At 27.0% G+C, this 16023-nt stretch overlaps 1 protein-coding gene across 1 annotated transcript; it reads right to left on the reverse strand.

The window, feature by feature from the left end:
• Positions 1–294: 294 nt before the first annotated feature.
• On the reverse strand, positions 295–15595 carry LOC105844617 (tyrosine-protein kinase SRK2). The gene is made up of 3 exons (XM_065813987.1): positions 15437–15595; positions 14280–14504; positions 295–2149 (listed from the first exon to the last, which is right to left on the reverse strand). Exons 1-3 carry the CDS (start codon positions 15505–15507, stop codon positions 1054–1056), a joined length of 1392 nt encoding a protein of 463 aa, XP_065670059.1. The 5' UTR covers positions 15508–15595; the 3' UTR covers positions 295–1053.
• Between the last annotated feature and the right edge of the window lie 428 nt (positions 15596–16023).

Here is a 16023-nt window from a genome sequence, read left to right on the forward strand (position 1 = left end):
CAACTTTCAATAATGAAGTTTTGGTTTATATTAATAAATTTTACATTAATTATTTGTTTAAAAACTCATGTAAATAAAGTTTTTTTTCTTTTTTTAAATGTTAAAGAAGTTTTCAAATCAGCAAAAAGTGGAATTGAAATTAGGAAAAAAAACTTTTAGTTTAATGAAGAAAATATTTAAAATAAAATTGAATTTAGAAAAAATGTTTTACAAACTAAAATGCTAAACTAGTTTGAAAATAAATTTAATTTCAAAATTGCAAACATACTGTGTACAATAAAAAAATAAAACAAATGACACCATATTTTCCTTGTATTTATCAAAATAAAAATTTAAGAGTTCAAAAATACATAAGAAAAAACAATAAAAAAAAGCTTTGTTGATAATAAAAACAGTTTAAAATTCATAAATATTATTCAATTTTTTATATTAAAAATATAACTCAAAAAATAAAGTTTATGCACATATTCATATAATTTGTGAAATAGAGATAACAACAGCTTTGGTACATTAACCAACTGAAGTCATCTCTATTACAAATTGACATTAACCTATTGAAGTCATCTCTATGACAAATTGACATTAGATTGGTTATAAACTTATTTAAAATTTTGTATTACATTAAAAAATGCATTTGTATAAAATATTAAATAAAACTAAAGTACTATATATTTAAAATATATAATACTCCATTAATTAAACTAAAAAATATATACCATAAAATTATATTTCTTTTAAAAATAAAATCAAGTTATTAAAATTTGAAATAAAAAGTAGAAAAGTTAGTAAAAAAAATGTACACAATGTACAGTAAGGACAAAATAATTGATATTTGTAAAACATAAAAATTTATACACACTAAACTGCATTTTTTAAATAATTAAAAAGAATAAACTAAACTCTATATATTATTATCATATATATTTAAAAAGTATAATCTAAAACTATTATTTATCATTGTTATATACTATTGTTATATAATCTTATTCTATAAAATTTCAATTTTTTTTCAAAACAAAATATATCTACTAAAACTTATTTTTTTAAAACATTTTATCTAAAATATTCTATTAAAAATTGTTTTAATTTTTCCATGGATGGACGCTTTGCTGGCACAACATCCCAACATGATAACATTGTCATATAAATTTTTTCAGGAATATTCGATTTATCCATTCTACCACCGTTACTAACAAATTCTAATGCTTCATGATTGTTCATACCTGGGTAAGGTGCAAGTCCTTTTGTAAATATTTCAAACAGTACAACTCCAAAACTCCATACTTCAGATTTTAATGAAAATTTTTTTTCTATAATAGTCTCTGGGGCAGCCCATTTAATTGCAAATCTTGTTTCACTCCCCTCCTCATAAAATTCATTGACTCCAAGAGGTAAATACTGGCTTAAACCAAAATCTCCTATCTTAATAACCATTTTAGATGCAACTAACATATTTCTTGCAGCAATGTCTCTATGCAATAGGCGTATTTGACCTAAGTATGTCATTCCAGAAGATATTTGAGTTGCAATGTATACTAAATCATGTAAAGTAAGATTTTGACCTGTAGAGGTTTGGAGGAACTTGTGTAACGCCCCATGCAAAGCTAATTCTAATACAATATAAACATAACTATCAAAATAACATACACCATAACAATGAATTAGATTCTTGTGTGACAATTCTTTCATATTGTTTGCTTCTATCAAAAACTTTGTTTCTTTCATTTTACAATTATCTGTTTTAAGAACTTTAACTGCCACATTAAAAGAACTAAATAACCTTCCCTCTAGGACAATTCCAAAATTGCCTTTACCTAAATGTTTTTTAGTGAGTGTGATTTTATTATGCGGGATATCCCAAAGTTTTTTTTGTAAACATGCATCTTTCAATGTCCTAGGTAGTCCGCCAGAAACTTTTTTATAATGTTCTACTAATGATGGAAGGTTGGAGAACTCTTCTTTAAGTATGTAAAATGTGCAGTTTTTAGTTTTTTTAATATGATAATGCTTCAAAGACGTTTCATTATGCAAAGACAAAGTATAATCTCCAGGTTTACTTGTACTTTTCCTTACTAGAAATGAACCAGCTGATCCGTTACTAAGCAAAGCTAAGTTGGCACTACTTCTGCCCATAACACCAGTGTACCAACTAAAAAAAAGAAAAGAAAAATCAAACAATAATACAATAATTATATACACTATAGTATAATATATACATATATGCTATAGTATATATATATATATATATATATATATATATATATATATATATATATATATATATATATATATATATATATATATATATATATATATATATATATATATATATATATATAGGCCTCGGCGAGAGTAAATGAGCACAAGAGCGAAGAAAAGCTCCCCTAAAGCAAACATTGCGAGCAATGCAAGCTACTCCTCTAAACAGCTTCTTACAAGAGCTTTTGGTTTTTGCACGAGCTATCTGTTTATGCAGTTAACAAATTGCTTATATATAAAAAATTTGGTTTTATGCATGTTACAATCATGTTTGTAACATAAATGTTACAAAAATATATACATAACAAGCGTCATTTATTTCGCCGAGAAAAATTCTTTAGAAGAGCGTTGTCTTTATGCTTTCACACTAGCTATCCATTTTTTAAATCAACATTACATAATTTGATAGAAAATTTGACAAAGAGCTGCACAAGTTTTACTGCTTATAAAAAAGGTTTTATATTTTCTTATTGTAATAGAATGCAGGCATTTTAACAATTCTTACCACAATTAAAAATACCACAATAAAAGTAAATAATATAAAATAATATCTAAAAAATATAATATATTATATAAAATAAAAATTATTATGCCATAATTTAGAGTTTAATAATTTTATATTTTATCAGTTAAATAATTTTTTATTTTATCAATATAATTTAGAATCTAATAACTTTATATTTTTTAGTTAGTCCAATCTAATCAAAAACATTTGCATTTCAATTGGCGCTCTTTTTTATTTTATTTTTTTATATTTGCAATAACTTTTAAAAAGTGTTGTAGTTATTATTTTTTTAAATGTGTTTTTCATTTTAGTTACAATTTTAAGAAAAAAATTATACTTTTGCAAGAGCCGTAAATTGCTCTCATGAACTAATTTAGGGGAGAGTATATATATATATATACTCTATATATATATATATATATATATATATATATATATATATATATATATATATATATATATATATATATATATATAAATATATAGAGTATATATATATATATATATATATATATACATTTGTGTATATATATTTAGATATATGTATGCACGTATGCATCTATATATACATATATAAATGCATGCATATATGTGTGTATATATATATATGCACATATGTATGTATGTATGTATGTGTGAATATATATATATATATATATATATATATATATATATATATACACACACACACATACAACCTTCAGAATTAGGAAAAATGAGGTCGGCAATAATTTGCCGACCTTAATCTTTTAGAGGTTTTTTGGCATCAGGTCGGCAAAAATTATTTTATACAAAGAACATATCATGAAACATAGAAACAAGGTCGGCAATTTTTTGTCGGCTTCAAACGTGGTGGGAGTTCGACTCCCACCACGTCCCTGGAAGTACCGCGCTCAACTTAGTTTCTCCGCGCAGCGGCCTTGCTCGGCAAGGTTCGTGTTTCAGAGTTAAAGAATTGAGAGAGGGTTGCACCACGAATAATAACTAAAAAAAAAAAACACAAAAAAATGAGTAGCCTCCTCGACTGTAGTGGCCTCCTTCGGGCCTTGGGGAGGTGAATAATCTAAAATAAAAAAAAACACTTTCAGGTCAACCCTAATTCCAAGGGTTACTTAAAATAATGATTGTGTTATTAATGAACTTTTTTAAGAATCATTAAAATTAATATAGTCAAAAACAAAATTGGCAATGACAATTGTGTATAGATAAATAATAGTGAAACTAGCCCAGGTAAAAAATTTATTGATATGCTTAATTATGAAGCACTTTCACAAGCAATTACTTTTCCAACTTTTCAAAACGCTAATACTTCATTTAATAACACTTAAGATTATATAATATCCGAAACTTCTGAGAGAATGAGTGATACAACCAACTCTGCTCAACTTGGCGCAAAAAGCAAGGAAACACAGTTATTTCTTGGAACTATAACCTAGCAAATGATAGATTATACAAAAATCATAAATATAACTATGATTGAGGTAAATATACCCATAGGTCTGAATCTATCCAAACTGTTGATTGGAAAGATTTATTTTCCAATTAGTCTATCAATCAATGTTACTTAACATTGTTAGACCAATTTAAAAAAATATGTGATTCCTTTTTAAGTAAAAAATCCTATCGAATCAATGAAAAAAGACCTCCGTGAATGAACAGTAACCTTCTCAGCCAAATTAAATATAAAAACAAATTCTGGCACCATTATTGCTTTACAGAGAAAGTATTATAAAGAGAGCTCTTGAAATACAAAACAAAGATTTGTTTTCAAACATTTGAACATTCACTTGCTACCAACAATGAATCCAAAACGCCTGTATGCATACTTCAAAAGAAAAAAATCTGTCAAAAATGACATCTCAAAGATATTAGATAATGCTACAAAACAAAGTATTACTAATAAAACCGAAATTGCAAACATTCTTAACAAGCAATTTAGTTTAGTATTTATACAAGAAAATTAAAATAATCCACTTCCAAGTTTTAACTTTTGCACCAATGCTGTTCTCTTGGATCTTATAATTACACCAGCTACCGTTGTAAGTATTTTACTTAATTTAGACACCAGCAAATTAATTGGAGTAGATGGAGTTCGTCCATATGTATTAAAAGAGTATGCTTTGGTTTGGTCCTTACCACTTGCATTTCTGTTTCAACTATCACTTGATTCTGAAATTATTCCTAATGAATGGTCTTGTGCCAACATTACACCATTCTTTAAAAGGGAAATAAAACAGATACAGCCAATTACAGCCCGATCTCTAACATTAGTGAAATACAAGATAATGGAACACATCATAAAGTGCTATAATGAATCATCTATATGTAAATAACCTAATACATCCAAATCAACATAGTTTTGTTAACATCAAAGCTTGTGTAAGAAACCTTCTACCTTTCTACAACCTCCTAGAAACACTTGATTATGCAACTGAATCAGTTGCAAACATCCTGTTGACATAATCTTCCTTGACTTTGAAAAAGCTTTTGTCAAAGTCCCTCACAGAAGACTTTTAGATAAAGTATTCAAAAATGGAATTCAAGGCGAAATCCACAAATGGCTAAACTCCTTTCTATCTAACCAAATACAGCATATTGGTCTTGGTAAATCAATTTCAGAATGGGCTGATGTTGTGAGTGGAGTTCCGCAAGGCTCAGTTCTCGGTATAGTATTATTGGTTATCGTATCTCTCCATCCTACCTAAAATGTATGCTAATGACACTAAATTACTTGCAAAAACAAATTTAAAAGATATCAAGAACAGTGTAAGTATACTTCAAACTGATTTAGACAATGTTATTAACTAGACTAATACATGGTTAATGTGCCTAAATATAGATAAATGTAAAGTTATGCATGCTGGTAAAAACAATCCTGTGTCAAACTACACTCTTACTGATTACAATACTAATATGAGATTTAATCTTGAAAAAACTACCTGCTAACAAAATTTTGATGTTTTAGTATTATACAATTTTAAATCTTCAGCACAACATATAAAGCTGCCTCATCAACTGGCAAAATAATTGGTCAACTGAAACATGCTTTTGTCAATCGTGATATTAATCTCTGGAAAAAGTTATATACTTGCTAGGTACACGTGCCAACACCTTGAATTTGAAGTGCAAGCTTGGAAGTTTTCAAAAAGATCAATTCAAGAAGATTTATAAAAGAGTTCACAAATTAAATAAGAAAAAATGTATTAACAGTTAATAAAAAAACCAAAAACCAACTGTAAAATCATAAGAAAATAAACAAACATTATTTTATGTTTCATGAAAAGAATATTTTTTTCAAAATAAAATTTAGTTCATATTTGAAAAAAATAATAAAAAAGATTTTTTAAATAAGAACTTAGATTTTATTGAAAAAACAAACTGTTTGTATGATTTTTAACGCGTTAATAAAATAACTTTAATTACAATGCGGTACTTAAAAAGACGCAAGTGATGCAATATAACTTCTAACGATGCAAAATATATTTGCTGAGTTGAGTTACTTAGAAATGCGTTACGCGTTTTTGCTACGCAGCGAAATCTCATAACAAGGCCTGTAAATATATATATATATATATATATATATATATATATATATATATATATATATATATATATATATAAAATATATATATACCCTCTAAATACCCTCTTTCATACCTATATGGCAATCATTAGCCATTGAATACAAAATCAAAAACAAAACAAAAAAAGCTAAAAATTACAAAATACTGTGTAGTGGGATCTTTATGTCACTAAAAGACATACTTGATGGCAACCAAAGAAAAACAAAATATTAGCTAATCACTGGTGTCAAAAAAAAAAAAAAAAATGTATTCTTGTGCCTGCATTTTGAAATCAACTCATTTTGTTTATTTAACAAGTTTTTAACTTTATATTTTAAAATAAGGAATTTTTTGTATAGGCAAATATTGCACATTTTTGACAAGGAGTTGTAAGGATTGCAACATTTTACAATTTTCCACTTAATTGAGGGTGTAAACATTTTGTCTTTTATGTCCCAAATTTCTTTAGTCAACTCAGTATCATTTTTGTATTTATTAATTTTGAAAGATTTTAGGTGATTAGCATACCGAGATTTAAATGGAGTTTTACATAAGCCAAAATATACTTTTTCTTTGTAGTCAGGTTTATTTGACAACATGGTGGCTTGATAAACAATGTTCTTCGTCAAGCACTAATTGTTTATTGGGGAGATGGATTTGTTGACACAGTTGCATGTTTTTCCCTCAGCTCTATCTTGGTTATATAATATCCTGTGATTGTATGAATTAATGATGGACTTGATGTTTGGCATATATGAGTAGCTTATTTTAATAGTATTTTGATTTAATATCTTGTGAAGTTTGTGACCAACTGGAAAGTGCAGGTCTGCCATGCTCAAAAAATGACTGCTTATTTTTGTTGCAACATTGGTACTGAAAGGTGGATTGTACCAGATTATGTTTCACTTGCGATTTTTGAATAAATCGGTTTTTTATTCGAATGGTAAGTGAATTTGCTGATAAAACCTGATTTAAATAGTGCATCTTGATAAGGAGGAATGGATTGTTTGAAAATATTTTCGTAAGAAGAATTGGTTGACAATCTTAGTTTGATAATTTGAGGAAGACTTTTTAGTATGCTAGGAGGGTGGTTAGAGTCAGCATTTATATAACTGATGGAATTACCAGGCTTGCAGTAAGGTCAGAAAGAACTGTTGTTAAGATTCAATGTTAACTCCAGATAATTAACAACTTCAAAATTACAGCTGATGGATATAATATTTAAATAATTTTTAATTAATAATTTTTATTTTTATTTTAATTAATAATTTTTAAAAATTTTCATTTTCAAGTACTTTTTAATTTTTCTATTTGTTGGCCACTCCGGTTCTTAAACACTGCCAGAACATCATCTCTATACAATCCGAATTCATCTTTGTTGTAAGACTGCGATAATTGAAATAAGATAAATATTCCAACTAACTCACAAACTTTTGCGCCATCAAAGGCTTCCATGATGACATCAAATAAACCTCCACTTTTTTTAATCTGGCTTCTGCATTGTTAAATAATAATGATTTCCTGGCATGATGTATTAACTTTTTTTCATCTTGTTTTATAAGTAAGTATTTTTCAGCAAAGGCTATAGCGTTGTTCAGTAAACTTTTATTATTTGAAAGATAAAAATCATTTATATAGAAAATCAAGACTTTGTATAGATGTTTTTTTTTAATACTTTGAAACCAATCTATAACGTTCTGTGAGTTTTGCCATTGATTGATGCAAAAAATTTTTTATTATAAGATTACAACTTTTTGATAGAACTTTAGAAATTCTTCCTACTTCATTTTTTGCAGGATTTAATAGCCGAACTGTAGGGTTGTTTAAAAAATTATCCTTGTGACCTTTTAGAGTGATAAAACAATTGGAGGTGCCATTTAATACAATTCTGTTGAAAACATCATGATTAGTTAAAAGGTGTTTACTTTCCCACTACACAGGATTTTACAATTTTTAGTGTTTTTTTTGTTTATGATTTTGTATTCAATGGCTCATGATTGCTGTATAGGCATGAAACTTAAAGTACCATAGAAAAAGTTGTTTTTTCTTTGTTAATATATATATATATATATATATATATATATATATATATATATATATATATATATATATATATATATATATATATATATATATATATATATATATGAATATATATATATATTTTTTTTTTTGTTATTCACCTACTCAAGGCCATGAAGGCCACTACAGATGAGGAGGCTACTCAATAGTGGTTATAACCTTCTCTCAACTCTATAACTCCGAAACATGAACCTCGACGAACAAAGCCGCTGCGCGGAGAAACAAGTTGATATATATATGTGTGTGTGTGTGTGTGTGTGTGTGTGTGTGTGTGTGTGTGTGTGTGTGTGTGTGTGTGTGTGTATCTATTTGAAATATCTTTTTAATTTTCTATTTGAAATATCTTTTTAATATTGAGCACTCTTTTACTATTATGGGTTTTGTTTTATTATTATAATACAAAACAGCTATAAATATCAATTTAAAAAACATTGAGAAAAAAAGTTATAACAATTTTTTTTTTTGTAAAAATGCATATTTTTAGTTTTTAGTTAAAAAAATGTCATTTTCTAGGCAGCGAAATCTAAAATAATAATTTTTTAATTAATCTTTTAAAAACCCAACATGATATACTTTTGAAGATCTATTTTTTTAATAATTATAGGGACCCATCTGATGTTTAAGGGTCTTGAGCTCTCCCTAAAAATATTTTTTTGAAAATTTTTAATTATATAGAACACATTTAAAGGGTAGGAGCAGATAATTTAAAAAAAAGTTGTTTTAAGGACTACCCTAGTATATATATATATATATATATATATATATATATATATATATATATATATATATATATATATATATATATATATATATATATATATATATTCATATATATATATATATATATATATATATATATATATATATATATATATATATATATAACAGATGGTTACTAAAAATCCAGACATACTTTCAAGGGTCATTACTTAGTTTTATATACCATAGTTTTTAAGGTAAAGATTTAAAAAAAATACCATTAAATAGAATTTTTAGTTTTTATTTATTTTAATTAAGTTTGTCTTCAACCAGTCTGCTTCTCCATACTTGACCAACTTAAAGACGAGTTGACCAAAAAGTGAAAATACAAGGTTAAGGTCAATTTTTTCAGACAAAGCTTTATTCTAGTTTGTAGTTGCTTCACGTTTTTTGCTTGCCAGCTACCCTCATACACTTTGCCTTTCAAAATAGCCCAAAAGTCTTCGATTGGGCGACACTTCAGTACAGCTGGATTCAAATTTGCGCTTTTTGCAAAATTTAATGCTCTGTGGAGTCTTGTCTCTGTCGCTAGAGTATTAGGTGCTGTTTCTGTTTATCATTGAGTATGACAGCGTGAAGTAAGACTTGTCATCAAGGATGACTGATTTCCCTTGAAAATCGTGATAAAGACGATCAATGCCGGTCTTGATTCGCTTAATCTAGCTCTCTTGTCTATCAGGTATACCCTGTTTTGTATAATTTTTGATGTGTAGTAATTATAGACCAGTCTCAAAGACATCAATACTGTGTAAAATTGAGGGAATAATACACAAATCAATCTCTGATCACTTGCTAACCAATGGTTTAATTCCTAAAGTTCAGCATGGTTTTGTGAAAAGAAACAGATGCACAACGAATCTGTTGGAATGTTGCAACATTTGTACTGAAGCCGCTAATCATAACCAACCCGTCAATGTTGTCTATACCAATTTAGCTAATGCTTTTGACAAGGTATCACACAAAAGACTTATACATAAATTGAAAGCTTACGGCATACAAGGAATGCTCATAGAATGAGTCAAATTATGGTTATCCGGGCGTCTACAGAGAGTTACAATTGGACATGAAAAATCTGAATGAAAAAAAGTAACAAGTGGAGTTCCTCAAGGACCATTTTAGGCCCCTTACTTTTTGTGATATATATCAACGACCTACCAGACAACATTTCCAACTATATAAAACTTTATACAGACGTCAGCAAAATAATGACAATTATAAAAACACCAGCTGATGCGCTATTCTTGCAAAACGATATTGACAATTATTTATTTAAAATTAAATCAACACATACTTACACAATGTTAGGTCAAGATGGACTTCGTCCATTAAAATGTACCACAGTCCAGTGTGACCTTGGTATTTTTGTGTTTTATGATTTTAAATTAAGATCAAGTAGATGCAGCAGCAGCAAAAGCAAACTGGAAATTAGGTGTGCTAAAAAAAATTTTCAGAGGACGTGGTGTATTCCTCTAGCGAATACTATACACTTTATACATTCGACCTCATCTAAAGTTCACAATCCTAAGGTCACTACACCTTAGTGTTGATATCAACAAATTCAACATCGTGCAACAAAATTTATAAACTCCCTGAGACACCATACTTATGAAAAAAGATAGGAAGCAGAGACTGACAACACTAGAAGGGAGAAGGAAAAGAGGGGATTTCATAGAACAATTCAAAATTAATCAAAACCTTGAACAAGTAGATTTCTATTTACCACAACATTATCACTTTTCCAAATCAACGTCATATGACCTAACCATGAGTTTATGCTTCAATCACAACAAGTCAAAAACTGCATAGAGAGATTCAACTTTTTTACAATAGAACTATATGCAGTGCATGTGATGAATAAAATCGCCCAGTGCAATATTTTGCGCTCATAACACTGAAACATATTATCAATGATGATTATGTGCCCTCGGCATCAAGTCTTCGAGAGCAATATTCAGAGTTGGAAATTGGTTGCCATGGGACCATCCATAAATTACGTACGCAAGTATAGGGACAAGGTCATTCAAAAGCGGATCAGTGCGTACAAGAGCAAGGGTGGACAATTATTTGTTTGAATTTTTTTCATGTGAAGTTCGGGAAATTAGACAAAAAAGCTTAGGTTTTTTAGTTAATAATTTTGTCTATCTACCGGAAAAAATATGTTACTGCAGCTTTAATATTGAATAAAAACAATAAAATCTCGCCATTTACTAAAAGTTGACAACATAACATGACATAACAATATGACAACATTGTTTTCTATTGAAGTTGAATTAACATGCTTGATTTTGGACATTCTATTATTTTAGTTTTAATTTTCTATTCTCATTGGGACAAAACGTTTTGAAAATAGTAAACATTCCATTCTATCTGTTAGCAGTAATGACTTCATAACTTTCCATTGTTTGTACTAAACGGAAAACTGCATTCTAATTTAAACTGAATGGGGGATTTAATTATTATCAAGTGAATAATATTTTATATACTTGATTATATACTTAATAAATATATAATAGACTTATACTAATATATTATACATTAGTGTAAGTATATATATACTTATACAAATATAATATATAAATAACTTATACTTGATTATATACTTAATAAATATATAATAGACTTATACTAATATATTATACATTAGTGTAAGTATATATATACTTATACAAATATAATATATAAATAACTTATATACTGACGTCAGTGGCGTAGGAAGGTTTTAAATGGTTGAAATAACCAACTTTTAAACAAAAAGAATATTTCAAATTTTTTTATGTTCATATGTATGACAAAAAGATTCTTCACAAAAAAAATTACTGTGATAGGAGAATGGGAACAAGAAACCCTAAAATCTTAGCCTCCCCAACCCTAAACGTGAGGGCAATGAGTTGAATTATTTATTTTTTCATAAACATAAACTAGTTAGGTATTCAGCAACAGATTTCAAATTTTATGTTTAAATTATTCAGTGTTCAGTTTTTATGACCATGTAAAGTTTGTGGCCCCCACAAATTGAGGGGAGGGGTATTCTTTACATGGTCATAAAAACACTTAACACTGAATTTTTTTAAACATAAAATTTGAAATCTGTCAATGAATACATAACTAGTTTATATTTATGAAAAAATAAATAATTCAACTCATAAAACTTTTTTTAATTTTTAGTTTCGTTTAGCTTTAACTTTTTTAATAGACTTGAATATAAGCTTAACTGATTCAGAATATAATAGATATCTTAAAAGATATCAGTGAAAATATTTAGTTTATTAACTTATATTTGACAAAAAATATTTTAAATTTTATTCAAAAACATCATTTATTAATAGATTATGATTGAGCCTGTACAAAATCAAAGCTAAAAATGAAGTTTTTGTTTGAGGTATTTATAAATATTACACTAGATATTTATAAATATTGCGCTAGATATTTAATTTTTTAACATTTAAGTTTGGAATATTCATTGAAATGTTGCAAGTTTTGATATTTTATATTTCATGAACTTTAATGCAATTCAAAGTAAAAGTTCTAGTTAAGCAAAGTGTATGAGTTGGCAAATGGTTCGATTTAACCAGGGTACGATTAAGCAGTTAATATGATAAAGATCAACTGGAATTTTAAAAAAAAAACATGCTGAATATAGCTTTCAAATAGAAGAAATAAATCATTTTTAATTTGAAGTTGCATAAATTAAAATTAAATTATGGGTGACATTCTTTATTACAAATATAACTTCTTTATTTAACAATATGCAAACTCTACTGTTTAAACAAATTTTGACTTCAGCAAAAAAATTTTACTAAAAATATTTTCTTTAAAATCAACTTATATTTTCTCCCTTGCAAGTTCTTCAGACGAGCGCGATTTTTTACTCTCGTAACAAAACTAGTGAGCACTATCTGTCGCTCCTGGAAGACCATTTACAGGCGTGTCTCATGTGCGCGGGGCGATTGCTCCGGCTTCATCACAAGACCTGTATATATATAAAATTTGTCAGCATATCAAGGTCTGATGCCTTGATATGCGCCATTTATTATTTATAAACTATATGATTATAAACTATATTATTATTTATAAACTAAATGATTACAAACTATATGATACATTCTGTTACATATAGTTTATAATCTGTACATAACGCTAGTACTTGGTTGGAAAACCTTTTGCCGCAAGACAGCATTACATCTATGTGGCAATGAATCACCCAATTTAATTAAAATATCAATTAGTATTTCCTAACAAGTGCCTTTAATCAATGCAAATAAACTCGGTTAATTAGTTGGCTTGCAATTGGAAATTATTCTCTCAATGTGGTACCAAAGATGCTTTTTTGGGGTTCAGGTCTGGATATTGTGCTGGCCATTCCAAGACTCGAACTTTCATTTGAGAAAAATTCTGTGACTAGCTTGGATGTGTGTTGCGGATCATTTTCATTTTGGAAAGTCCAACAATCCAATATTTGTTCTTTGCATGTGGTAGCTAAACATATTAAAGTTTGACTCATCACTCCATAGTATTTTTGACAATTGTTGTGCTGTCCAATTTTAATTAGTTTGTTTAAAATATAACATTAACTTGGCAAAAAGTTATTGATTTTAGCCTTCCTAACTACGGCACTGCTTGTAGATAATTGTTATCAAAAAACTCTAAAAGTATAGCCAACTGTTGACTGTGAAATATTCATTTCTATTGAAACTTTTCGCACTGTCCTACTGTTATTATATGCTTGCGTAACTAACTTTTTCACAGGCTCTGTTAAATATTTAGTTATTATGTCCCGTTATGAATTATTGATTTAGGAATGCTTTTGTAAAAATATGGGTTCACGAAAAGTAGTTGAAAAAAAAAGTTTTAAAAGTAAATCAGAATTTAGTTTGTCAATTTCTTTTAAGACAATTACTTTTGACCAATCATTCCCATTCTTTTATTAAAGTTTTAAGTAATTGCTCACAAATGTGATCTTTTTTGCTTTTCATATTTGTTATATAACTGTTATATCTGTGTGTATATCAATTTTTGTTATGTTAGCAACAAAATATAAATTAACAATAAAAATAAAATTATATAATAAAATAAAATTAACAATATCTGATTTTAAAAATAATAATCCTTACTCATATTTCTTTAAGTAGTCATATTTCTCCACATAATTATTTGGAATGTATCCTATTTTATTAGTAAGGAGAGAGCGTACTTTCCACCATGAACCATCTGAAATACTTAATAATTCTAGCTGTTCTCCGCATGAAAAAGACAGTTCTGCTTCATAATTGCTAGTGAAGTTAAACAAGGCAACATAAATGTTTTCCTGTGACAAACATTGTTTTTGAGTGTTAGCTCTATAAAGTAAAAAAAAAAAAAAAAAACATTTACATAAATAAAAATGTTAAAAACTTATTTACTTTATACCATATAAAACTATAAAAACATTTTAAAGTTAAAATATTATGTGAAATCAATCTTATATAGAGAGTAAGTTAGCAGAAATTTGATCAACATTCACAAAAAGCTTAATTTATTTTTGATGGGAAACATGTTTTAATGGGAGTTTTTCAATAGATTTCGCTACTACAAGCATATGTAAAATAACTAAATATTTTATATAATATTTATTTCTTAAAATAAATTTTACAAGAAGCTATACTTGACTTTTATACTTTTTGAACTAAAGTCAATCACCATCATAATCAATAATAAAAATAATAAAAATAAAAAGTTCTTTCTTATTGGATGAAAAATAGAAGTGATGGAAGTGAATTAAAACTAGAAAGAGAAAACTGATTTATGAAAGAAAACTTATAAAAAGAATAAATCTATGTTACATAATATTGGATTGAGGAAATAGACATGTACATAATTGATTATTATTTTATCAATTTTTGATTAACTTAAAATATTATCTTTTTTTTAGATTTTTTTTAATTTCCTTATTTTTCAAAATAATAAAATAAAAACATTTCCATCAGATTCATAAAAAATAAATCGGTTGGATTGATTTTGAAAACATTCAAACTTAGTTTATTATTTTTTTAGTAATTTAGTAAGTTTTAAATTACAAAAAATTAATATTAACTATTACCCAAAATGCCTTTATCTTCACAAAAATATTGTTTGTCTGTCATGATAGAAGAAGTTCTTATTATAGATCTATTTTTACATTACAATATTTATCAATATTCTTTGTTCAAATGAATTTAAGTAAAAAGTGACCAAATTAAAATAATGACTAAAAATACACTTAATTAAAGCAAATTAAAACGTTTGTTTTTACCCATTTAATTTTGTTCCAAGTTCATCAACATTTGATGTTTTCGGAAAACAAATAAGTCCAGCATTTCCCATCTCATTGTTGTATTAATAATTATTTCACTTAAAGAAAGTGTTTCAAAATTTAAAATGGTTGGAAAAAAATCGCTTTTATAATAAAGATGATGACAATAATGATGAATCAGATTTAATATTCTTTTTTTTTTCTTTTAATTTTTCAATTAATTCCAACATAATCGAAAACACCTTTAATTATTTCTACATTTTGTAAAAATAAATATAAAATCACACTAAATTTTCAAAAATAGATAGGAAAAATTTCAAATAGCATATGAAACTGCTTTAAGTTACATCACATATTATTATTATACCAGTCTTTCACAGGAAGACATACGATCGCACATCTTTATATGACCAGGCAAATTACATTTTGCTTTGACGATTTGACCACGGCTTTTGACAAATTTTCAAAATTTAAAAATGCACTACAAAAATTTAATTTAACTTATCTAAAAAAAAACTTTAAAAAGGAAAAGAAAATCTTAACAAAAGAGAAAAGAAATAAAATTCTTAACTAAAGCAAAAACACAC

Source organism: Hydra vulgaris, chromosome 12 (assembly GCF_038396675.1).
Source record: "Hydra vulgaris chromosome 12, alternate assembly HydraT2T_AEP".
Classification (NCBI taxonomy): domain Eukaryota; kingdom Metazoa; phylum Cnidaria; class Hydrozoa; order Anthoathecata; family Hydridae; genus Hydra; species Hydra vulgaris.